Consider the following 25586-nt stretch of genomic DNA (forward strand, 5'->3'; position numbering starts at 1 on the left):
CGAACAAACCGACCAAGTAGGCATCGTTGGCTTCTCGGGGCATCATTACGACTGAGCTTTGTAAGCGTAGCTCGACTTTGCAGTCCTGCACAATCTCACGACCCAGACGCTGGAACGATAGCCTACTCTGTTGCCCTTTAGTTGGGGCGAAATTCTTGCAGGGCGACAGTTCCTGATCGGGTTGCGATGAGTCACCAGTAGCTGGGGCACTTTTTCCGCCGTCGTCATCGCCGACTGCTTTTCTTCGGTGGACTGGCTGCTTGCTAGAGCTTGAACGAATACGAATGATGAGAAAAACCGACCGACAGATATTTATATAATCGCGCTAATATGCACTACTATCGCTTTCTCGCTCGTTCTCGTGCCGTGCATGAGCCTTTCCTTTCCGTCCGGCTTCTAATGGCCTAACCAAAGGAATATGCCGTCTTTCCCCCACCAAGTGCTCTCGTCAAGCAACCCAATGCGAATAACCATACGAACAAACATGTAATGGACCTATATATAAACTTTTCATTATTTTATTGTTCGGTAGGTCTACCATAACGACGGCTCTGTGCGGGATGGGCTGAAAATTTTCACTTTTCCGAGTCGTTTTCGAAAGATTTTTCAAAACACATTTTTTTTGTTATTAGTACATGATATACATACTTCAAATTTTAATACAGCATAGAGGAACATATTTGCAACAAATTGGTCTAAACATCAAATCATTCTGTTAAGTATGATAAAAGTTATTAACGTTCAAAATCTGACGCGGCGCCGCAGCCGATATTTTGAAACGGGACCCCTATATTGAAACCTTAAATGTATTCTACATTAAAAAATATATTTGACCTTATGATCATTCACCTGTCTTCGAGTTAGAAAAATCTCTTTGGAAAAATATCTAACCCTATGTGCGGGGTTGGGAAATGAATGCAGGTGAGCTGCGTACAAGGCAATCGATTTACCAACTACGCTATGCCTGCCACCATATTTGATTTATTATTAATGAAATATTTCACATTAAGTAGTGTAGTCCTACAGTTCGTGCGACCCCACAGTGTTGTCCCTTGTAGTTCTTTAAATAAAATACTCCCCTCGCCGTTTCAAAATTTTTGACCGGAATTTTACCCGATTTTTTGAATGCAAATGTCAGCCGTTGTGTTGAATGGGAACATTAGATTTTTGCGCTATAAGCCTGGAAAACAATTAAGTTAAACTAATTCCATCGAATGTACAATTACTGAAAATGACGGAAATAGTGGATTTTGTGAAAGCAGTTATTATCTGCGCCATGATTGGTCCATACAATTCGACCGAAGAACCACGCGTGCCAGACTGGTTTTTCGTTCGAAGGTCCACCTCTTTGATGATGGAAGTAAACTGTTTTCTTTCGATGGCCGGCCCATTGTACGTTGAACCTAAATTGAACCGAGCACAGCACACAAGTGAGCAAGGGGTAGTGTGCAAGCGTTGATTTTCTTTCCGTTCGATGGACATCCTTTATGGCTTCGAACGTAAACTGAACCGAGTACAAAACCGGAGGTCGTATGCGAGTGCAGCATCATTAATGTGATACGCTCGTACTGGCTACACCACACATAAGCTCGTCTGGAAGCAGTAAAGGTGGGAAGGCGAAGGAAATAGAAAAAATCCTTCTCGGTTTGTGTCAGCCTTCAGTTTCCTGCCGGCTGATTCCATCGTTTGCTGAGAAAGGGTTACGAGCGTGTCGGTGTTGTAGTACCCGTCTACCTGAAGCAGTGATGGAATAACTTGCCGCCGAAATATTAGAAATGGCAGGAAATGGTGCCAGTGAGATAAAAGAATGCCTGCGCAACTTACATCGCAAATTCTCTAAATGAAACAAAGAAAAAACTGCCCTTTTCTGGGTGCCTATTTTCTTCGCATGAAGAGTTAATTTGATTTGCTCTAATTAATGTACATTTTGAGGTTTGCGAATGTTTTTTTTTTAAATTTTAATTATAAAGTGTGTCGTCTGATCATCCGTAGTTGAAATGTGAAATAGTTTCTCATCCCGAAGCCCGTGCGCAAGGAGGGGAGGGGGTTGGGGGTTCAACCCCCCCCCCCCCCTCATGAGGGTTTTGAATTACTATTAAAAAATTATTAACTATTTATTAAAATATACTGCAAACCGTTTTGACACATGAAATGTCATTTGAGTTTGGTCACTCTAGACACAAGTCAATGAAAAAAAAGAACAAAACTTTGCGAGCGTGGCTGGAAAGGAATGTATATCTAGTTGGACGGCTTCTTTGAAGGATCAGTTCACGTTTCGACAAGCTTCGATATTAGCAACAGTAATGAGTAGACAGGAAATGTCGGTCAGCGGGCTAACAACGGCAGCTAAGGAGGAAAAACGCGAAATTGGAGAAAATCGGTATATCGTTGTCTGGAGAAATTTTACCGCCGATGATTATTCCATTGGAGCGGCAGCGAAATGGATCGTGAAAATGGGCATCGGTATAGAGTGAAATACCGCTGCCGAGAAGTTCTCAGCACCAGCTAGCAGATAAATAGGAACGACTAGCACCAAGAAGGATAAGAAGCCCGGCTAAGGCGGTTGTACAGAGATGTAAATCCTTACGGTCGACACCTCCGGATCGGTTCATGTCTCAACAGGTGACGATATTTGCAGCAGACCTGAGCAGGTCTGATATATCGCGAAGGTTGGACAGCAAGTAAGGAAAAGTAGCTATGGATAAAAACATGACGATTAACACAAAACAAAATAAGCAAGAACACAATCTCTACTAAAATGCCAAAAACGTGAACTTAATTCACTAGAGGCCAAACCATCGAATATATTCACAGGGTGTCTTTGGAGAAATTGTTCGTATGAATACACCCCACAATCTTATAAAAATTAAATTTAACCATGGCTTACTATGATTGAACTAGAAAAATTAACTTTTTATACTGACAAGTTCGAAAGTTGGTGTCTTCGACAAAGTTTTATAAATGCTCATAGTGAAGAATTTTGTTGAACAACTGGAGCTTGTAGGACTTAAGGTTATCGATTTATAAAGCGTTTTCTAAGGCAACCCCCTTAAATTTAGTTTTTTAATATAACTTTTTTCACTGTGACTGTTTTTTTTAATATTTATTTTTTTTTTAATATTTGCGACATATTATAATATGCTTCAAATATTAATGTTGATAAGAAAAACACTAAAGAATAACTGCAGTGTTTTCCAGGATGCTTTTCAATACTGGCTGTGCAAGGGTTAGAATAGAATAGAATAGAAATAACTTTTTTCACTGCGACTGTTCGTGCAAATAATGTTCCAGACAAATGTTGAGGTATTAAAACCACATAATATTGTTGAAGACTTCATATAAAAATTAAATTATTGTTGAAGACTGCGTGTAAAAATATCGTTGAAGACTGCATGTAACAATTTGACCTGAGATCGGCGGCGCGGCGCACACTTCTTGAAAAATACTCATTCGTTCTAGAGTTATTGAAGAATTTTAAATTTTTTACACCAACTTCAACTGCGTATAAGAGTGCAAACCAAAATGGACGAGCAGGCTATCTATCCTATCCAATCCTATCCGTTCAGGCTAGAGCCTTGTTGTCTCTTGCTGTATGCAGAAGTCGTCTCCACTCCACTCGGGTCATTGCTGCTTGTCGTCAGCCTCGCAGTCTTCGAAAGATCTATCTGGTCGATCGACCGTGCTCGCTGTGCACCCCGTCTACCTGTTCCTGTAGGGTCGCTCTCAAGAACCATCTTCACCGGGTCGTCGTCCGACCTTCTTACGACGTGTCCAGCCCACCGCAAATGTCCTATTTTTGCGGTATGCGCGATGGATGGTTCTTCCAGCAGCTGATGCAACTCATGGTTCATTCGCCTGCGCCACATTCCGTCTTTCATCTGCACACCACCATAGATAGTACGCAACACCTTCCGTTCGAAAACATCAAGGGCGCGTTGGTCCTCCACGAGCATAGTCCAGGTCTTGTGGCCGTAGAGGACCAACGGTCTAATCAGCGTCTTGTAGATAATCAACTTCGTGCGGCGGCGAATTTTGTTCAACCGGAGCGTCCTCCGGAGTCCAAAGTAGGCACGATTTCCCGCCAAGATCCGTCTCTGAATTTCTCTGCTGATATCATTGTCGGCGGTCACCAGTGAACCCAAATACACGAATTCGTCGACCATCTCGATTTCGTTACCGTCCATCCGAACTCGGGATGGGAGGCTCCCATTGTCGTCTCTAGAACCTCTTCCTCTCATGCATTTTGTCTTCGAAACGTTGAAGGCAAGTCAAATCCTGATGGCTTCAGCTTTCAGTCTGATGTACGTTTCCGTCATCGCCTCAAAGTTCCGTGCCATTATGTCGATGTCGTCGGCGAAGCCAAGATCGTGTCACTCGTGTCTATCCCCGCTCTCCTTATTACACCTTCTAACGCAACGTTGAACAACAGGATAGACCATCACTTTGCCGTAACCCTCTTCGAGTTTCAAAGGGATTCGAGAGTGATACTCGAACATCGCACATCACCCGATCCATCGTCGCTTTGACTAATCGTGTTAGCTTATCCGGAAATCGTACTCGTGTGTTATCTGCCATAGCTGATCTCGATCGATTGTGTCATACGCCGATTTGAAATCGATGAACATATGATGTGTGGGCACATTGTATTCGCGGCACTTCTGCAGAACCTGCCGAAACGCGAATATTTGGTCCGTGGTGGCGCGGGAACCCACATAAGTAGTGTGATTGCGCGGTAGTTGCAGCAATCCAACATGTCACCCTTTTTGTAGATTGGGCAAACGACACCCTTCATCCACTCCTCCGGAAGAATCTCCTCCTCCCAAATTTTGGCGATTACCCAGTGCAACGCTCTAGCCAGTGTTTCACCACCGTATTTTAATAGCTCGCTGGGTAGTTGATCTACACCAGCAGCTTTGTTGTTTCTCAGCCGGCCGACCGCCTCCTTGACTTGAAGATCAGTGGCCGGCAGCCTATCGTCTTCTGCGCGTGCTCTAAGATCCGTTGCCATACCGCCTTCGTCCTCTGCTGCTTCACCGGTGAGGTGCTCGTCATAGTACTGCTTCCGCCTCTCAATCACCTCACACTCATTCGTAAGGTTGCCGTCTAAGTCCCTGCACATATCGGCTTGCGGTACGTAGCCTTTGCGCGAACTGTTCAGCTTCTCGTAGAACTTCCGTGTGTCGTTCACGCGGTACGGTTGTTCCATCGCTTCGCGATCTCGTTCATCCTGTTGGCGCTTCTTTCTCCGGAGGATCGAGGTTTGCCTGTTGCGTGCTTGTCTGTATCGCTCTACAATCTGTCTCGTTCCGTGCTGCAGCATCGTCGTTCGTGCTGCATTCTGCTCCTCTATTAACATTCGTCATCGAACCAGTCGTTTCTTCGATTCGGAATCGCTGTACCTAATGCCGCTATAGCAGTACTTCCTATGGCGGAACGGATCTCCCTCCAGCCGTCTTCAAGAGTAGCTGCGCCCAGCTGTTCTTCCGTAGGTAGTGCTGCTTCCAGCCGCTGTGCGTAGTTTTGGGCTACCCCGGCGTCCCGAAGCTGCGCGATGTTGGGCCTTGGCGTTCGACTACGACGAGTGTTGTACACGGTCGAGAATTTTATGCGCATGCATACTGCAACTAGATAATGGTCAGAATCTATATTCGCACAGCAGTAGGTACGAACGTTGGTGATATCAGAGAAGAATCGCCCGTCGATTAGAACCGGTATAAACATTACCTCTCGTCCTACCTCAGCGTTCATATCACCGATGACGATTTTCACATCTCGTTGAGAACAGCCGTCGTACACCTCCTCCAGCTTCGCGTAGAACGCTTCCTTCTCGTCGTCGGGTCTTCCATCGTGTGGGCAGTGTACATTGATGATGCTGTAGCTGAAGAAACGGACTTTGATCCTCAACTTACACATCCTTGCGTTGATCGGAGTCCATGCAATCACGCGTTGACGCATCCTACCCGGCACTACAAAGCCGGTTCCCAGCACGTTGATGGTGCCACAGCTCTGGTAGAAAGTAGCCGCCCGATGCGCGCTTTTCCATACCTTTTGTCCTGTCAAGCAAAGTTCCTGCAGTGCTACGACTTCAAAGTTGCGTGGTTGGAGTTCGTCGTAGATTATCCTGTCGAAAGCTGGAAAGCAGAGTGACCTGCAGTTTCATGTTCCGAGTTTCCAATCGTAGTCCTAATTTCGTCGCGTAGGTCTTTGCCGATTGTTCCGATTCGAATTTTCTTCAAGGTACAATTTATTACAATTGAGTGAAGAATAATAGAGATATACGCACGAGAAAATGATAAAATTTAATATGAATGACAAAAGGCCCTATAACCCCAACTTCTCGTATTCGGGCAAAAGTCGAAAAGGTTCCATTTGATTTCTGAGATTTTTTACACTAGAAAAACAGAAACATTATTAAAAATAGGGGATTTTGGGGCCAAAATGACCCAGTACCTCACTTTTCCGTATTTTCGTAGAAACAGGAATATCTTCCTTCAAAGACTAAGGTTGGTTCCTTTAAAAAGAGGTATAAATTATAATTTTCTGATTGTTACTTCAAAAGTTATAGCATTTAATATATTTTTCCTCTTCCCATAGCACCAATTTCACAAATTTTAAGCGAAGTGGGCAGGAGTCTAGAATCGTCCAAATGTTGTGAAATTTGGCATCTGAGCTTACTTTGACATTTGTCACAATATGAGAGGGAAAGCCTTTGAGAATTAAAAAATAATAATTTTGCAATGCCCTAATAATCAGCTTGTCAACTACTGTAGATTTATTTGATTGCTCCGGGCTGGTTAATAATGGGAAGCTGCTGGCGAAGCAATTGCTGGTGCCGTGCTAGTTGACGAATTTACTTCTTGTGAAAGTGCGCTCTGAAAAATATTCCAATGGTTATTTCGGGAGACTTTAATATAGACGTTTCAAAACAAAACAATAGGAAATTTGATGTTCTATGAATGAATGACTCATAAATGTTCTACATCTCTCCGGTCATGTCCCAGAACTTACCGATCCATCATTTTTAGTATTGAAAATGCTTTACTTTACTATATGGGGCTGGGGCTAGGTGTAAAACTAAAATCTGATTACGAACTGCGTCACGAAAATGTGGCATAATTTTAAACAACTGTAGCGCTGTTAATTGTGGATGGATTTGCGTCATTTAAATACTAATAGATTCAGAGAAGCCCACCTTAAAAATTGGTTTCAACTATAAATTGGTATTGCAACTGTATACTATTGAAAAATCCGTATTATTGTAAAAACATTGAAAAAATGTAAGAAAACAAAGTTTTCGCTTACGTTTTGTTAATTATTGATGGATTTTCATGATTCGAACACCAATCGATGCTGAAAATTGCCAGTAAAAAAATGTTTTCAAATTTATCTGTGTATTTTATTAGCACACTATTGAAAAATCCGTAAATGTGCAATAAATAGGGAAAGCATATACAATTTTCACAAATTCGCGCAAGACTTTCCCTAACACGGACCTCATCTCGACATTCATAAGCGTCCTACACATTTCATCGCATGATATAAAATTAATGTTTTTGACCGAATTCATTCATTGCCACGCCTATTCTGCTTGCAGAACCAGTTGGATTATCGTTATTGTTGCTTAGGGATCATCCATAAATGACGTAGCATTATATGGGGGAGGGGGGAGTTTTGTATTTTGTGATGATGTGTGATGACAGGGGGATAGGGGGTCATGTGCATGCTACGTAGCTTTTTTAAAGGGGAAAAACTAACATCTTTTTTAATTTTTTTTTAATTTTACGGGGAAAAGGAAGGGAGAGTTACCGTCAAGCTACGTAATTACCAGGGGGTACTTAGAGGCTTGTGACGAAATGCTACGATGGGGGAGGGGGGCGTTGTAAATCGCTCAAAAAATGCTACATCATTTATGGACGGTCCCTTATAGGATAGCTGTTAGATCTTTCATTTGATCACGAGCTACGGAAGGGGAACGTTTGTCTGTGCGTTGGAAAGATTTTGTTCGCAGCTTCAAACGCGGTGGCGGAACAGAAGCGAGATTGCTGGTTTATGCCGTGCGTATAAGCCGTAAGGCTCAGATCGTTCCATAGGCTTTTCGTCATGTATCTTAAAATATAGTTATTAGTAAACCGTCTTTATTAGGACGAATACATAATGGAAAAATGAATTCAATTAGATAATTCCTTTTATTAACTTGTATTAAGTTTGCGCTTGGTAATTCTGTACCATTACCAATGAATCATAATATATGCAAATATTCTTCAAAATAATCTACCAACCCGAAAGTTTTTCTAAACCTTTAAGGAAATCAGTGAATGTGGCAACCCTGCCGCTAAGCGAAAGGCACATCAAAAACAATGATGAAAATATTTTTATTTGTCGCACAAAAGGATGGTCTTCCGTCTGCACCAAAAAGTTAATAAAAGAGATCGCGTTGTGTTACATAGTGCTCATTTGACATGAGCTGCAAAGGAGGAATATTCGTCTGTGTGTATGAACGTGTGCAGAAACGAATCGCCGGAGCGACAAGGTTCGAATTGTTTCAAAGGATTTTCGTCCCGTATCCCAAAGTTATTAGCAAACTGTCCTTATTAGGACGAATATATAATGGAAAAAAATTATTTGCGCCTTTAAGGGTTAATAATGCTGCATTTTCAATGTAACTGCGGTCGTGTCTTGTACACAACCCTTTAATTTTTTTTACCCTTGACATTGTGGCATTAAGTAAAAACGGTATTCTTGCATTTTCTTTATAATTTTAGTAATTATAATTTTCATCTTTATTTTTCATTTTCTCCATCTTCTACCTCTCCTCGCTTGTCCGGCAACCGTAGCTGTTCCAAGATGGAAAAAACTATGTTAGTGAATTGGTTTTTACTCCATTGCACTCACGATTATTTTGCATTGAAAGATTCGGAAAATTTAACTAGCGACACTGCACTGCTGACTGAGACTAAAAATCATTTTCAAGAATCAGGATATTGTTTGCTTTTATCACATTATCATTGTTCTTTATTTCAAGCAGGTCCTCGTTAATACCGATGACAGAACAGAAAGAGGTACATCACCTTAAGTCCTTATAATCAAATCGTAACAAACAGTAGCTTAGTTTAGTAGACTAACCTTTCAGCCACAAGGCTTGTAGTTTGGCGTGGTTGTGGGGTGCATACTGGTGGTGCTCGAGTAATCGGTATAGCTCTTTGAAGTTCCCCCGGTGGAATGCCACCACGGCTTTGGCCTTGAGCACGGATTCATTCAGCTGCAGCTTGTCGCACTGGGGCAGTGACCACAGAAACCGGCCCAGCCGTTCGATGTTTCCTGCCTGCTGTAACACCTGTCAAAAACAAGAGGTAACCGAATTAAACTCGGTGAATGTATGTGGGAACCGTAAAATTCTGAAAATAATCATTAAAAGTTAAAACTTAAACATCTGAATTCTATTTTTAATCTTACGGGCGTTTAGAAATTCTAGCGAAGGCGTCTTACACCTGTAGATATAACCTCAACTTCTAAAAGTTTAACTAAGATCTAGAAGTACGTAGTTTTCAAATTAACGTGGTCTGAAACAATGACGCCTCCTCAAGCCTATTTTATAAACAAAAAATGCCTCGTCTATTATTACTAAATACTAAAGTTCGACAACACACGTTTCTCACGCGCTAATTCATCAATGCATTTCGATACGCAAATAGCTATGCAAAAAACACCGAACAACAACTTCCAATGCAACCTGAATCGAAACTGTGGGAAAATATTGTTCCGCGAAAAAGTCATTGTATTTGGAAGAAACGTAACAGGCTGTCATCAACAACAATATTGCACACTTCCTTTAAAATATTTTTTAGCGCAGCAAATTCGGTTTCATATGACTGCCGAAGGGAAAAAACACCTATGAATAAAATTACTTTAGCTAGTTGATGCAAATGCAGTTTGATGACTCTTGTAGGCTGGTACCAGAGTTTGTTGACATTTTCGCGGCTCCCGGTGCTGATGCCGAAGCTACAATGTATCCAATATAACTACATGCTGACTTTGGGTAGCTACCGACATCAAAATTTCTTACGAATCTGAAACACTCGTTTCCCGGTTCTAAATTTAACTAAATAAATCATTAGCCTCGGCTAATCAAGTTCGGATGCAAACACTCATACAAAGTAGCGGTTTAAATATAATTCACATTAATCACTTGGCCCGACGGCCCACGTGATTCGTATAAAGTATCATCCTACCAAACCTTCCCCGGTCATACGAGCAAATTGCAACAAGGTATCAAAAATTCTTCTTCTAAGTAGTGCTTACTTATCCATCGTGAACAAGACGGCGGCGGCGTGGTCAATGAGAATGTAATGGAGCTAATTGGACTAATGTGTACATAGTAAGTTACAGAAAAGTTGCTGGTAATTATATAAATCGAATTTAGAACATGTTCTTGGCTGACACAAAGTGGCGGCGCGAGGTTTTTTGCCGCTCGGGGCCAATAGTTAAATTTGCTGCTCTTTTGATAATTATTTTCGAAAGAGTTCGATTATTTCCCACATATTCATACCAAACAAATTTGAATAAAGTCTTAGAAAATATCTGCCCAAGAATAATTTTTTTCACATTTTATTTTCAATAAACATAAACATTCATTAAAATGCCCACACTTGTTTTGAAATTATCAAATTTTTGTCTGTATGGTTATTGAAAAACTGAATTTGGAAGCTTCATTGTTTGCATATTTTCGGCTAATAAATCCATCTCACAAACGCATTTTTATGAAAATCTGTTAAGGTTCAACTGAGAACGCCTCAATAAGCGACCATCTTGTAAAACGAAAAAAGCAGTTTTTTCTCACACCGTTTATGAATTTTTTTGCAATGTTGTGTGAAAAAACTTCTTTTTTTCGTTTCCCAAAATCGCCGCTTTTCCAAGCTTTCGCAGTTAAGCTTACCTGAAATTGCTTTTCTAAATTTATCTTGAATTGAAACATTTTAATGAAGAAAAGTAAATGCAGGAAAAAATTAACCAACCACAACCCACGGTCCAAATTAAAGGGACCTTCATGAACGCAGACCGCACCCGCATTTTCCTCAATTGTACAGAATCATAACTTTAACTGGTTTCTCTTCCATCATTCGCACTACAAGTACAGCCCACGGTAGACTGCCGTGTTTTATTAGTCTTCCCATGTTAGCATGGTTGTATACTTAGTACAGTTCATAAATCATGCGACATGACCATTTTCCATGTTCTACTGCGCCGCCGAGTATTGAACGAGGAATTCTTCTGTCAAACACACTGAGCTCTCGACAGTTTGCTTCCTTCAACATACATGCCTCATGGTCGTACAGAACAACAGGGAGTATCAGCGATTGTATAGACCAAGCCTTGTGCGCGTCCTTAGGCTATGGGACATTAGCTGACTATGTAAACCATATTCGCAGCGGAAAATTGTCATTTTCTTACGCGGATAACATCGTTATCACATGTCACTAGTGTTCTACGATATATGAATTCGTTGTACCGTACCCCATCGACTTCCACCTCGAAACCAACACGACTGCCACGTTCTCTACCAGCTACCATGTACTTTATCATGGCAGATTTTAGTCAGTCCCATTCTCGCAGCTTCACTTTTAAAAGGCACTTCCACTGCTCTGCGATCAACATCTGATTTCAACCCATCCAGTATCATACGAATCAGCTTAATCTGTTTTATATGGAAACAATGTTCAAGCATTATCTGCCACAGTTCGTTTCGTTTTACTGAATCATAAGCCGCCTTAAAATCCACAATCAGATGGTGAGTCCGCAAGTTGTATTCCCGGAATTTATCCAGAATTTGTCGCAGGGTACACATTCGGTCCGTCGTTGATCGTCCTTCTCAAAACTTGGTTTGATATTCGCCTACAAAGGATTCAGTCAACGTGTGAGACTACCTTGTAAGCGGCATTGAGTGCACGATTTTTGATATTCTAATCACGAGTAGAGTGATTTGTATTCATAATTTAAGGATCTTAGTCACAATTTTTGTAATTTATTTGCACGTTATCTTGATATTTTATTCTAGGGCTAGCTTTCGAATTTGGCACGTGGTGTGATGTGACTCATGTACATGACATCAGCAGTTTTATTATGATATTTTTACTCGGAGTATCCTGATAATACGAACAGGAACATAAAAGTGTACCTGATTCGCGGTTTCTTGTTCCGTGAACTATATCACGAACACGATTAGTGGCTCTATAATATATTCTTGGTGCTCAGCATATTATCTTTTTGTACCCAAACATCATACTGAACGTTATCAAATGAATAACGATGCGCTAGGTCCTAATAGCTTTCTTATAACTACTGCCCGCAGGACCATAAATGACATTTCATGGAAAAGTGCATGGAACAAAAGTGATTCTACGAATAATACTCCAAATTTTGTGAAATAGTTCATTTGAAAAATTCATGATCACGTTGCATGAAACTGAAAATGATTAGAGATATCTTCCAAATATCAGAAGCACGCAGGATAGATCGTAAGTCATGTACTGAGAATCATGAGCTAGTCACGAATCGATGAATATTTTATAATTTTGTGCACTATTTCACGTTCACGAATGGTCTAGTATTGTAATAGAAACATTGAATCAGTTTATGATTACATGAATAATATTTGATGATTTTGTGGACTATTTCTCGCGCACGGGTATTGGATCGAGACTAATATATTATGACTCATGAATTAGTTCACAAAGATTGAATGGAATCATGAATAAAATTACGAATTTCGTGGAATAGTTCACTTGAAAGTATCCAGACTGTTCGATCTTGTGAACTAATGTTCCCAAATCTATGAATAACATTTTAAGTCAACCTTTGATATCATGAATAATGTTTTTTTTATTTCGATTATAGAGGTTTTAACTCTAAGGTCATTTGCCTCTACGGATTAGAAAAATCTCTTAAGAAAAATTTCTAACCCTATGTGCGGGGTCGGGAATCGAACCCAGGTGCGCTGCGTACAAGGCAATCGGTTGTATACCATTCCCAAGAAAGCCATTTTCCAGAAAGCCAATCCCCAGAATTCCATCCCCCAGAATGTGCCGTTCCCCAGAAAGACATTGCCCAGAATTTATCATTCCCTAGAAATCCATTATCCAGAATGCTTCATTCCCCAGAAAATCATACCCCAGAATGTCCCGTTCTCCAGAAAAGTTAATGATCGTAAACATTTTTTGTGATGGAGCCTAAGGTTTGCCCATTACCTAATTCAAGGAACTGATGCGGTGTGGAGCTGTTGACGTCATGCCGCCGAATGTGATTGCCTCTCGCAAGCAAACCTGTTATCCACTCGTATAACCGGTTTACTCGATCATAGGGATCCTTTTTTCAGTCATGAGCAGTTTTTTGATTTTGTATGCCAAATAACTCTTGGACACAAATTTGTCATATTTTCGTCTGATCGGTTTGTTCAAACATAGGTGTTAATTCCTTCTTTTGAACTTCCCTTGACTATATGACAGCACAGTTCACAGCATTTAATGAAAAAGAGAACTTTTCTCTTTTGTTCACTACCAACATCTGTGGTTGGAGAGTACTGGTTTGTCCAGAATTACCGCTAAAAGTGAATCTTGACAGTTGGCTTTAACGCCGTAATCGTATGTTTGTCGAGATTTATCTTTCTTTTGCATTGGAAATGTTTTGTACGCAAATGTACGATCTACCCGAAATACATTCAAAAGTATTTTCATACCTTATGCCAAACGGTACTTTTACCACAGACCAACAGATATAAAACTCGACAACCATTCTTTGCCAACGTTAGCGGTCATTTTGAATATATTTTTAGTTGGGACAGTGATAGCATTTACGATTATAATCCATGTATGAGGCCACTGATATATGCGCAAGTATACGGGATAGACCACTAGTAAAAAAAGTTCCTGGGTCTGAAAGTTAACTAATTTGTAAATGACTGGTAAGAAGCGCGTATAGTGTTTGGCGATATTTTTAAGGAATTGATCCTAGTGTTATGTCTGTGCTTATGCTACACGGCTGTTAGGTCAAATGGCCAACTACCATATAATGTTTCATGTCAGTCGATGTTGTGCCAAAAGACTTGATGCCGAACAGGATAGTCTTGCTCAAAAGTTGGGACAATTCTTCAAGTGTAAACTGGGCAGACGTAAGAAGTCATTTTCATGAAGATTCAATGAACTGCTCGTGTTTGAAAGAAGGAATCAATTCCTATGTTTGAGTAAATCGGATAAGCGAATGGATAACTGGCTTACTTGCGAGGAACCATCGCTTTTGGCTGCTCATCCTCAGCAACTTAACACCACATCACTTCAATTACTTCGATAATGCACAAAGTTTTGGTTTCACCATATAATCTTACTTAAATAACACTGTTTCGTTCTTTTGAATCCTAGGAAGTGGCGCAACCGTTTCCTATGTTGCCCAATGTCTCTCAAAACACACCTGTATTAGATTCTGCAATTTGTTCTACATGTTTCTTGGACAATAGTTCTTTCTGGGGAAAACACTTTGGTATTTTATTTTGTGTGGAATGTGCACGAATCGAAAGCGAAGAATATGGAAGTGGGAACGAGTACAGTCGTGATTCGTTGGTTGGGCCACAGCCTATGTCCAACCAACGAATTTGATTCGCTAGTTGGACCGACTGACAGACGTCTATCTATCCTATCCAAAGAAGACGTTAGTAGTGTAAATGCTTCTGTTCACATCTCTGATTATTTTCAGTTTGATTGTCAAGGTGATTTTGACATAGGATTTTGACATTAAGACGCTTTTTAGTTGGACAATGGTCCAACTAGCAGAGGTTCAACTAAAAAGCGGTCCAGTCAAAAATGACCAACCAGCGAATCACGACTGTAGTAAGTTAAAAAGATCAAATTAATAAAAAATAAAGCTTTTCTGGGGAATGACTTTCTGGGAAATGGTGCATTCTGGGGGATGGAATTCTGGGGAATGGTACATTCTAGGAAATGAGTTTCTGGGGAAAAGTTTTTTCTGGGGGATGGTATTCTGCGGGTGGAATTCTGGGGAATGGCTTTCTGGGGAATGATTTTCGGGGGAATAGTATACAATCAGGCAATCGATTAACCAACTACGCTACACCTACCCCCATGAATAATGTTCATAAAGTCGTGTACTAGTTCACGTACAGAAAATCGATTTGACCAAAGTTCACAAAACAAATATTTTCACTAATAAAAGCATTACGCTGACGTTACTGAAGGGAAATTGAACATAATTATAAAACACGTGATTTTTGTTCATGGTCCTGTTTTCATAACGTAAAAATAGCGATTATTCCAGAATTGATGGCACAAGGAAGTTACTTTACTCGAGTATGTGGCTCTTCTTGAAGTTAGGCCATCTAACCAATCCGATTGATGGATTACTTCGCACAGCCGATCACTCCCAAGAATCAGGAATCAGTAGCATCTGTCTCAAATGGCACGTTCCCCAAGTTGATCGGAGATTTGTGCCTTACCAAGAATCGTCTTTTCATCATTTTCTTGATGGCAAGGATTGGGGAAGCGGTAAGGTTAGGGGTAAGGAAAATAACGACACAGAACATTTAAAACAGAGCATTCTGCATCCCCGGAGGGATGCTGAACGATCTGCAGGTGCTACAATAGCGGTAATAAAACTTCCAAACCCCGGAGGGATTTAGAATTTGTATTTCACCAGTGAGCGGATATATCAACACCCCCGAGGGGATATTGAGATAACAGAACGATAACACCCTCAAAGAGATATTGTCATTCAAATACGGTTTAAACTATAGCTTTTTACCACACTGGGTTAGGAACAATAGCTTCAGTTTCAGCTCTCTGTATATAGGTTCATCTATGTATAGAGAACCAAAAATCCGGATACATAATTGCATTACTGAAGTTGATTATCTACAATACACTGATTAGACCGGTGGTCCTCTACGGCCACGAGACCTGGACTATGCTTGTGGAGGACCAACGGGCCATTGGAGTTTTTGAACGAAAGGTGTTGCGTACCATCTATGGTGGCGTGCAGATGGAAGACGGAACGTGGCGCAGGCGAATGAACTATGAGTTGCATCAGCTGGTGGAAGAACCATCCATCGCGCATACCGCAAAAATAGGACGTTTGCGGTTAGCTCATTCGTTTTCGAGCTCTCCATCGAGACAGAGGTTGTTTTTTCTAGTCCGTAGTGCTGTGTGAGGCGATAAAGAATAGTTTTAATCCGCATTCAAGGTTATTTTGCCAGTTCGGTTCGGTCCTCTGTCTTTTGTTCGCGTGTGAGGATTAAACAATAGCCAGCTGTATAAGCTGGATCGGTTCGTCGTTGGACACCAGTTTAAAGCTAAGTGGTTTTTGTCTTTTGTAACACATTTATTGCTTTCTTCAGTCTGCGCGGGCGCTGACCCCGTGCGTTGACGTTTTCTATGGTTCCCTCTCCGGATGGTCAAATGGAAGTTGAATCGGGTTCAACTTCTAAGGCTCCCCCCCGGCCCAAATGCTATCCAGAACTCTCAACTGGTCCATTTGTGGTCTTCTTTCGGCCCAAGACTAAATCACTGAATCTTCTTCAGATTTCTAGAGACCTGACGGAACGGTTCTCGGCTGTGACCGAAATTTCAAAGGTCCGCTCGGACAAGATAAGGGTGTTGCTAGCCAACTCAAAGCAGGCAAACGATATTGCTTGCTGTGAGCACTTTACGCGGGATTATAACGTGTATATTCCGGCTGTAAGAGTACAATCCGAAGGCGTCGTAACCGATGAGAGTTTGACGTGCGAGGATCTGCTGAAGTACGGGGTTGGCCGATTCAGAGACCGCTTACTTCAGCCAGTTAAAATACTTGAGTGCAAACGTTTGCACTCAGTAGTAGTTGCGGGGGATGGTTCAAAAACGTACCCCCAATCAAACTCTTATCGGGTGACCTTCGCTGGTACCGCTTTGCCAAATTTCGTCCTCTTGCACAAGGTTCGTCTGCCTGTGCGTCTGTTTGTGCCGCGGGTCATGAATTGCACAAAGTGTAAACAACTGGGTCACACAGCCACCCATTGTAGCAATAAGGCCCGCTGTGGAAAATGCGGGGAGAATCATCTAGATGATTCGTGCAGTAGGCAAGCCGAAAAGTGTCCTTACTGTGCGGAGAGTCTGCATGATATCTCGGCATGTCCCGCGTACAAACTACGCGGGGATAAACTGAAACGTTCCCTTGCGGGACGATCCAAACATTCTTTCGCAGAAATGTTAAAGAATGCTACGCCACCATCCTCAGCAAACATCTATACTCACTTGCCTCCTGACGAGGGCGAGGCTGGTAACCCACAAGAGGGAACATCTACTAGGGTGCCTAGAATTTATAGGAAGAGGAGGAACACTTCCTCTCGTAAAGTTCCTTGTAAAGGCCAGAAGGTGTCCCTTGAGGGGGCTCCGAAAGTCACATCTATTGGAAGTGTTGCAACCAAACCGAAGCAATTAGCTCCTGGTCTCGGAGGATTAAGCTCAGAGAAGGAGTTCCCAGCACTTCCAGGAACATCAAAAATCCCAAGTGTTCCTTTGTTTCAGTTCGAGAGTAATCACAGCACTGGAATTATAAAACTCTCGGACATAGTGGACTGGATAATAAAAACTTTCAATATTACTGATCCTATTAAAAGTCTTATGTTAGCTTTTCTCCCTACAGTGAGAACATTTTTGAAGCAGTTGACTGCTAAATGGCCCCTCCTCTCAGCGATTGTATCCTTCGATGGCTAACTCATCGAACGAGGTCACGGATTTGATCACTGTTCTACAGTGGAATTGCAGAAGTATCATCCCGAAAATCGATTCCTTCAAAATTTTAATAAATAATTTGAGTTGCGATGCATTTGCATTATGTGAAACTTGGTTAACTTCCGACATAGAACTCAACTTCCACGACTTTAATATTATTCGCCTGGATCGAGACACCCCCTATGGAGGAGTGCTTTTGGGGATCAAAAAGTGCTATTCCTTCTACAGAATTAACCTTCCCTCGATAACAGGTATTGAAGTTGTCGCTTGTCAAGTAACAACCAAAGGCAAAAGCCTTTGCATAGCTTCCATATATATTCCCCCCAACACCGCGGTTGGGCACCGACGGCTACAAGACATCTTAGAATCCCTGCCAGCACCGCGACTAGTTTTAGGAGACTTTAACTCTCACGGTACAGCATGGGGTTGCCTCTATGATGATAACCGGTCTTCCTTAATTCAGGATCTTTGCGATAACTTCAATTTGACAATTTTAAACACGGGTGAAATGACACGGATTCCTGCTCCTCCAGCGCGCCCGAGCGCCTTAGACTTGTCCCTTTGCTCAACATCGCTGCGGTTAAATTGCACGTGGAAGGTAATTCCTGATCCCCACGGCAGCGACCATCTGCCGATTGTAGTCTCAATCAATAACGGTTCAAGGCCATTGAAATCAATCAATATTTCGTATGACCTCACACGAAATATCGATTGGAAGAGCTATGCTGCCGCGATATCCGACAACATCGAATCTACCCAAGAACTTCCTCCGGAGGAAGAGTACAGCTTTTTGGCTGGCTTGATTCTCGACAGCGCGAATCAAGCTCAGACTAGGCCAGTACCCGGCGCGAACATACAAAAACGTTCTCCCAATCCCTGGTGGGATAAAGAGTGCTCAGACGTGTACGCAGAGAAGGCCGCCGCGTTTAAGACCTTCCGGAACGACGGGTTACCCGCCAGTTTTCGACAGTACGCGACGTTAGACAAGCGAATGAAGAGTTTGATGAAAGCCAAAAAACGCGATTATTGGCGCCGGTTCGTCGACGGATTAACGAGAGAAACATCGATGAGCACTCTTTGGGGAACAGCCCGACGTATGCGAAATCGAAACAGTACTAATGAGAGCGTGGAATATTCAAACCGTTGGATATTCGATTTCGCCAAGAAGGTTTGTCCGGATTCCGCCCCGGCACAGAAGATTTACCGCGCCGCGTCTCCTCACGATAGCGCGAACGAAACACCTTTTTCGATGGTGGAGTTCTCACTTGCTCTCTTGTCGTGTAACAATAAAGCTCCGGGGCCAGACAGAATCAAATTCAACTTGTTGAAGAATCTGCCTGACTCTGCCAAGAGACGCTTGTTGAACTTATTTAATAAGTTTCTCGAGGCTAACATTGTCCCACTCGATTGGAGACAAGTGAAGGTCATCGCCATCCAAAAACCAGGAAAACCAGCCTCCGACCACAATTCGTACCGTCCGATCGCAATGCTATCCTGTATCCGGAAGTTGTTCGAGAAAATGATCCTATCCCGCCTCGACAATTGGGTCGAAGCAAATGGCTTACTGTCAGATACACAATTTGGCTTTCGCAAAGGCAAAGGGACGAACGATTGTCTTGCGTTGCTCTCAACTGAAATTCAAATGGCCTATGCTAGCAAAGAGCAGATGGCATCAGTGTTCCTAGATATTAAGGGGGCTTTTGATTCAATTTCGATCAACATTCTTTCAGAGAAGCTGCACCAGCATGGTCTTTCAGCGACTTTAAACAACTTTTTACTAAACTTGTTGTCGGAAAAGCACATGCATTTTTCGCATGGTGACTTATCGACATCACGATTTAGCTACATGGGCCTTCCCCAGGGCTCATGTCTAAGCCCCCTTTTATACAATTTCTATGTCAACGACATTGATGAATGTCTTGACAATTCCTGCACGTTAAGACAACTTGCAGACGATGGCGTGGTGTCTGTTACGGGACCCAAAGCTGTCGATCTACAAGGACCATTACAGAATACCCTGGACAATTTGTCTGCTTGGGCTATTAAGCTGGGTATCGAATTCTCCACGGAGAAAACTGAGCTAGTTGTATTTTCAAGGAAGCGTGAACCAGCACAACTACAGCTTCTATTAATGGGTCAAACTATCGCTCAGGTCTTCACAGTAAAATATCTAGGGGTCTGGTTCGACTCGAAAGGTACTTGGGGATGCCATATTCGGTATCTGAAACAGAAATGCCAACAAAGGATCAACTTTCTTCGTACAATAACCGGAACATGGTGGGGTGCCCACCCAGGAGACCTAATTAGGTTGTATCAAACAACGATACTGTCGGTAATGGAATACGGATGCTTCTGCTTTCGCTCCGCCGCGAACATACATTTCATCAAACTCGAAAGAATTCAGTATCGTTGTTTGCGTATCGCCTTAGGGTGCATGCAGTCGACCCATACGATGAGTCTCGAAGTGCTGTCGGGCGTTCTCCCGTTGAAAAATCGATTTTGGGAACTCTCATATCGATTGCTCATTCGATGCGATATCTTGAACCCGGTCGTGATTGAAAATTTCGAAAGGCTTGTTGAGCTCAATTCTCAGACCCGTTTCATGTCCCTGTACTTTGACTACATGGCGCAGAATATTAACCCTTCTTCTTACAATCCCAACCGTGTGCATTTCATAAATACTTCTGAATCTACTGTTTTCTTCGACACATCCATGAAAGACGAGATTAGTGGAATTCCGGACCACATACGCCCACAAGTGGTTCCAAACATTTTTTATAATAAATTCCAAGAAGTCGACTGTTCTAAGATGTTTTATACTGACGGATCAAACCTCGAAGGATCCACTGGCTTCGGTATTTTCAATCAAAAGTTCACCGCCTCCTACAAACTCAGTGACCCTGCTTCAGTTTACGCCGCAGAACTAGCTGCCATTCAGTATACCCTTGGAGTCATTGAAACATTACCCGCAGACCATTACTTCATCGTTTCGGATAGCCTCAGTTCCATTGACGCTATTCGCTCGATGAAACAAGGCAAGCACTCCTCGTATTTTTTGGGGAAAATACGGGAGCTACTGAGTGCTTTATCTGACAACTCTTTCCAGATTACCTTGGTATGGGTCCCTTCTCATTGCTCCATTCCGGGCAATGAGAAGGCAGACTCCTTAGCTAAGGTGGGTGCCTTAGAAGGAGACGTTTACGAAAGACCAATTTGCTTCAGCGAATTTTTCAGTATTACTCATCAGAGAACCCTCGAAAGTTGGCAAACTTCGTGGAGCAGTGGAGAGCTGGGAAGGTGGCTACATTCGATAATCCCTAAGGTATCGACGAAACCTTGGTTCAAGGGGATGGATGTGGGTCGTGACTTCATTCGTGTGATGTCCCGACTCATGGCAAACCATTACACGCTGGATGCACATCTCCGGCGTATTGGGCTCGTGGATAGTGGTATCTGCGCTTGTGGCGACGGCTATCACGACATCGAGCACATTGTCTGGGCGTGCACCGAGTACAGTTCCGCTAGGTCTCGGCTAATGGATACCCTGCGGGCCCGAGGAAGACCAACCAACGTCCCGGTTCGAGATGTGCTGGCAAGCCGCGACGTTCTCTATATGTCCCTTATATACACCTTTGTGAAAACCATCAATATACAAGTCTAACTGCCCCTTGTTATCTCCTTATCATTCTCAGAACGCTCTTCCACCTGTATCAAACCATCTGTATCGAATGAGCCAACAAACACGGGACCTACGGCACGAACATAACACGCTTAACTCGAAATGTAGCCGATCCACATCTGAGCCGTACTACGAAATCGTATGGAAAAACCCCTGCCATCTTGAGGAGGACCACCCGGCGTCCCAGTACATGATTCCCCTGATGAAGGCAACCCGAGTTTGTAATCCATCCGTTGATCTCACGATGCCTGAAACTGAAATAATTTTCTCTCCCTGCCATCTTTGTCTACCCTCCCTCCCCTGACTCTTATACCCAGAAGTAACACCCCTACCCCCCCCCCCCCCCCCCCCCAATATCATCACGAAGCATTTAGCTCTTCTTGTCTCTTCTAGTTTTAACTATTATATTATATAATCTCGTTGAAATTGCCCAACTCTACTACCCACAAAAATAACTATAATTACGAATCTTTACAAAATTCAATCATGCCCTCTAGTTATGCCTAGTTTTAAGTTAGTCGTAAAAAATTGTCCCCCTTAATTAAACATTATTTGCTCCAATAATCTCACTGATAAAAATGTCAAACCATATTGCCACAAAAACTAAATGACCCCCCTAATCTTACGAAAACTTGTGTAGATATATAAGATAGCTATAAAATCGCATTAGTTTCATTTTAAAAAAAATCAATATGTAATCCCCTAGTTTTAAGCAATTTAAAATGTAAAACAAAACAAAATTGGCACCTTTAAGCTAACGCAACGTGCCTTATCAAATAAACGATTTGAATAAAAAAAAAAAAAAAGGACGTTTGCGGTGGGCTGGACACGTCGTAAGAATGTCGGACGATGACCCGGTGAAGATGGTTCTTGAGGGCGACCCTACAGGAACAAGAAGACGGCGCGCACAGTGAGCACGGTGGATCGACCAGACAGAGGACGACCTGCGAACCCTTCGAAGACTGCGAGGCTGGCGACAAGCAGCAATGGACCGAGTGGAGTAAAGACGGCTTCTGCATTCAGCAAGAGACAACAAATGATATGATGTTCCGTAATCGGATTCACAAAGATCACATGAACAATACTCAGCGCGAATAGTAGCCATGTGATAATTGAGTTTGCAATGTGTCAGTGCCCTGACTAGAATACTGCAGATGTGCTTGGAAAAATGCAATAAATTCTTTGACATTTTTGGACTCACATCCGTCAGAAAAGTCTTTGTTTGCACGCAAATTTGCAAGCTACGCCAATGGTTGGCATGTTCGGATGCAGTCCAAGACCGAATATTATGCTTTATCCAACTTATCGACAGTGGTAGAACTGGTTCTGGACCAACGAAGTCAGTCGCAGCGCCAGCTCTAGCCAATTCGTCCGCCCATTCATTCCCAGTAATACCGGAATGACAAGGTACCTATAGAAAGTAGATAGCATTTGAAAGGCTAAGTTCTTCGATTTGAGTTCGACATGCGATTACTAATTTCGATCTCGAATCAGCCGAACTAAGTGCATTCAGGGCAGCCTGACTCCCAGATCAAAAATAGATTCTTTTACCGCAAATTCTCTGTTGAAGTGCTGATTGTACGCCGCATAGAATCGCAAAAATTTCTGCTTGGAATACGGTACAATATCTATCAAGCGAATGAGATCGGTTTAATCTCATTTCAGGACAATAGACACCAGCACCGGCTCGGCCCTCCAACGACGAACCTTCAGTATAACAAACTACGTATTCTTCAAGTTGTCGCTCCATCTAGCTAGACAGCCATTCCTCGCGAAGAGAAATTCTCACATTGAAAGTTTTAAAAGGAAAACTACATGTGAGTGTACGGTCACTGGGAGCAAGTGTATACTCATCGCAAGTAACCATTTGGGGCCACCGTCTTGTATGGCACGATCTATTGGGTTACTGTTCCAGAGCCCAGTAATCTTGAGACGGTATGCTAAAGAAAGAGCTTCTTGTTTAAGAAACACGTGTAGTGATTTTATGTTCAATAGTGGCTCTAGAGCAGCAGTAAGTGTTATCGAGAACACATCAGTCATCGCCATCAAGATCATCCTCTGAAGATGGTTTAACTTTGATTGGATTGTCATGACTTCTCCCTTCTGTCACCAAACAAGGCACAAATGCACTAGTTCACGAACAGAATTTGACCAAAGTTCACAAAACAAAAACCTATACTTCCACTAATAAAAGCGTTACGCTGGCGAAGGGAAATTGAACATAATTATAAAACATGTGATTTTTGTTCATGGTCCCGTTTTCATAACGTAAAAATGCGATTATTCCAGAATTCATGGCACTAGGAAGTCACTTTACTCGAGTATTTCTTGAAGTTAGGCCATCTAACCAATCCGATACTTCGCACAGCCAGTCACTCCCAACTTTTCGAGGTTTATCAAGGATTCCGCCCTTCCTAACGGCCTTACCATTTTTATGCTCTCAGAATGGGCTTCCGACTAGAAATAAGTTAACACAAAATGCTGGTTTGTTTACCCCTGGTTGACCCCTGCTGCACACTACGTTGTTTTTTGTTGTACTGTTGCTGCTACTAGGAAGATGAAGGGGGAATTAATTACTTCTCCGTCCGCCCTGGACTACAAAGGTCGTTTTCTTCTTTGGTCGATTCCTTGGCTGCTCTGGCTACGAACATTAATGCTTAGTCAGAAAAATGAGCAAGGCTTTCCCGTTACCTCTCTAATCACAGGCCGACTAATCGCCAGGTACACTCACTCCAAAAAAAAAAACCTTTGGTCGAATAACAGACGCTACCACACAAAGCACACTTTTTAAACCGGTTGCATTATCGACTATGCTGGACCAAGGTGCTCTTATTGTTTTCGAACGAAGGGTGTTGTAAACGATCCACGGTCAAGTACAGCTAGAAAACGACATGTGGAGATGGCATATAGACAACGACCGGTTTCTTGGAAAATTTGGGAGGTTAAGGTAGGTTGAGCATTAGAGTGGGACATGGTTATATGAAAAAAATAAAATTTGGCTCCGAGTAACTTTATGGGTCCCATTTAGCTCCCAGAACAACTCTGCAAATTTTTAGCTCGATCGGTGAAACAATATTTTTGCGCCAGATGTTTGGTTTTTATAGGAACTTTGTCAAGGAAACAAAGTCTAGAAGACTTCAAAACGATCTGATGCTTGTGGAAAAAGTTATTAAGCAAAAACCGATTGATGCCTTGAAGATTGATGAAAATTTCACTTTTCATAGCATCACTGCTTCTGACGGTCTAATTATAAACAAAAATTTTAACTTCCTCTTATTATGTACAAAAGAAGCCTCAATTTATCCCTCAAAATCTCGCGAAGTGGCCAAATAGTGTAGATAATCGATTTAGACACATTAAGAAAAGATTAAAACAAAATTGCGTATAATTGGACAACCAACAGCAGTGGTGCTAGAAAAAATAAATATTTTATCAATCATCAGAGCATCAATTGGTTTCTGCTTAATAACTTTTTTCTCAAGCGTCAGATCGTTTTGTGGTTTTCGAAACTTTGTTTCTTTGTTAAATTTCCTATAAAAGCCACATAACGATTTATTTTTAGGAAGTAACGGGCGACTCCTGGAGGAATTATTTTGTAAAAGTTAACTTTCCCATACAAAATCCCATGTAAACTTTAAACAGTGGGCGCAAAAATATAGTTTCACCGATCGAGCTAAGAATTTGCACAGTTGTTCTAGGACCCAAATGGTACCTAAAAAGTTGCTCGGAGCTGGAATCTATTTTTTGTCCCACCCTATTGAGCATGTCGTCACAATGGCTGATGACAATCCGGTAAATTAGTTCTAATCAGATACAAACAAGTACAGTGAGCAAGCGGGATAGACCAAGTTGATGAGGATTTCACAATTTTTGTACCCTACGAGACTGGATATAAACGGCCATGGACCGAGTAAACTAGAGACTGTGGCTGTTCGGCCATCTATGGGAGCTGTCCATAAATGTCAGCTTCTTTCTCCGAACAGCCTAGATAAGCCGTGTAGTGTCGGTAGTGGTTGTTTCAACCGGCTAAGAATTACACTACGGACTACCTGTTCCGGTGGTAACACCAAACAGGGAACCCCAATTCCATAGTGTCATGCGACCCGTGCTATGGGTAAAATTGTTGAGGGGGTTTAAAA

The 25586-nt window shown here is 42.1% G+C and overlaps 1 protein-coding gene across 1 annotated transcript in view; it reads right to left on the reverse strand.

Annotated features, from left to right (window-relative positions):
* Positions 1-25586, reverse strand: part of LOC131687243 (homeobox protein six1-like) — a 324314-nt gene that overhangs the window by 55534 nt on the left and 243194 nt on the right. Inside the window, exon 4 of the mRNA XM_058971316.1 lies at positions 9124-9339. Within this exon, the coding sequence (XP_058827299.1) occupies positions 9124-9339 (216 nt within the window). The remainder of the gene's footprint in view (positions 1-9123; positions 9340-25586) is intronic.

The sequence above is a fragment of the Topomyia yanbarensis genome, chromosome 3 (genome assembly GCF_030247195.1).
Source record: "Topomyia yanbarensis strain Yona2022 chromosome 3, ASM3024719v1, whole genome shotgun sequence".
NCBI classification, from domain to species: Eukaryota; Metazoa; Arthropoda; class Insecta; order Diptera; family Culicidae; genus Topomyia; species Topomyia yanbarensis.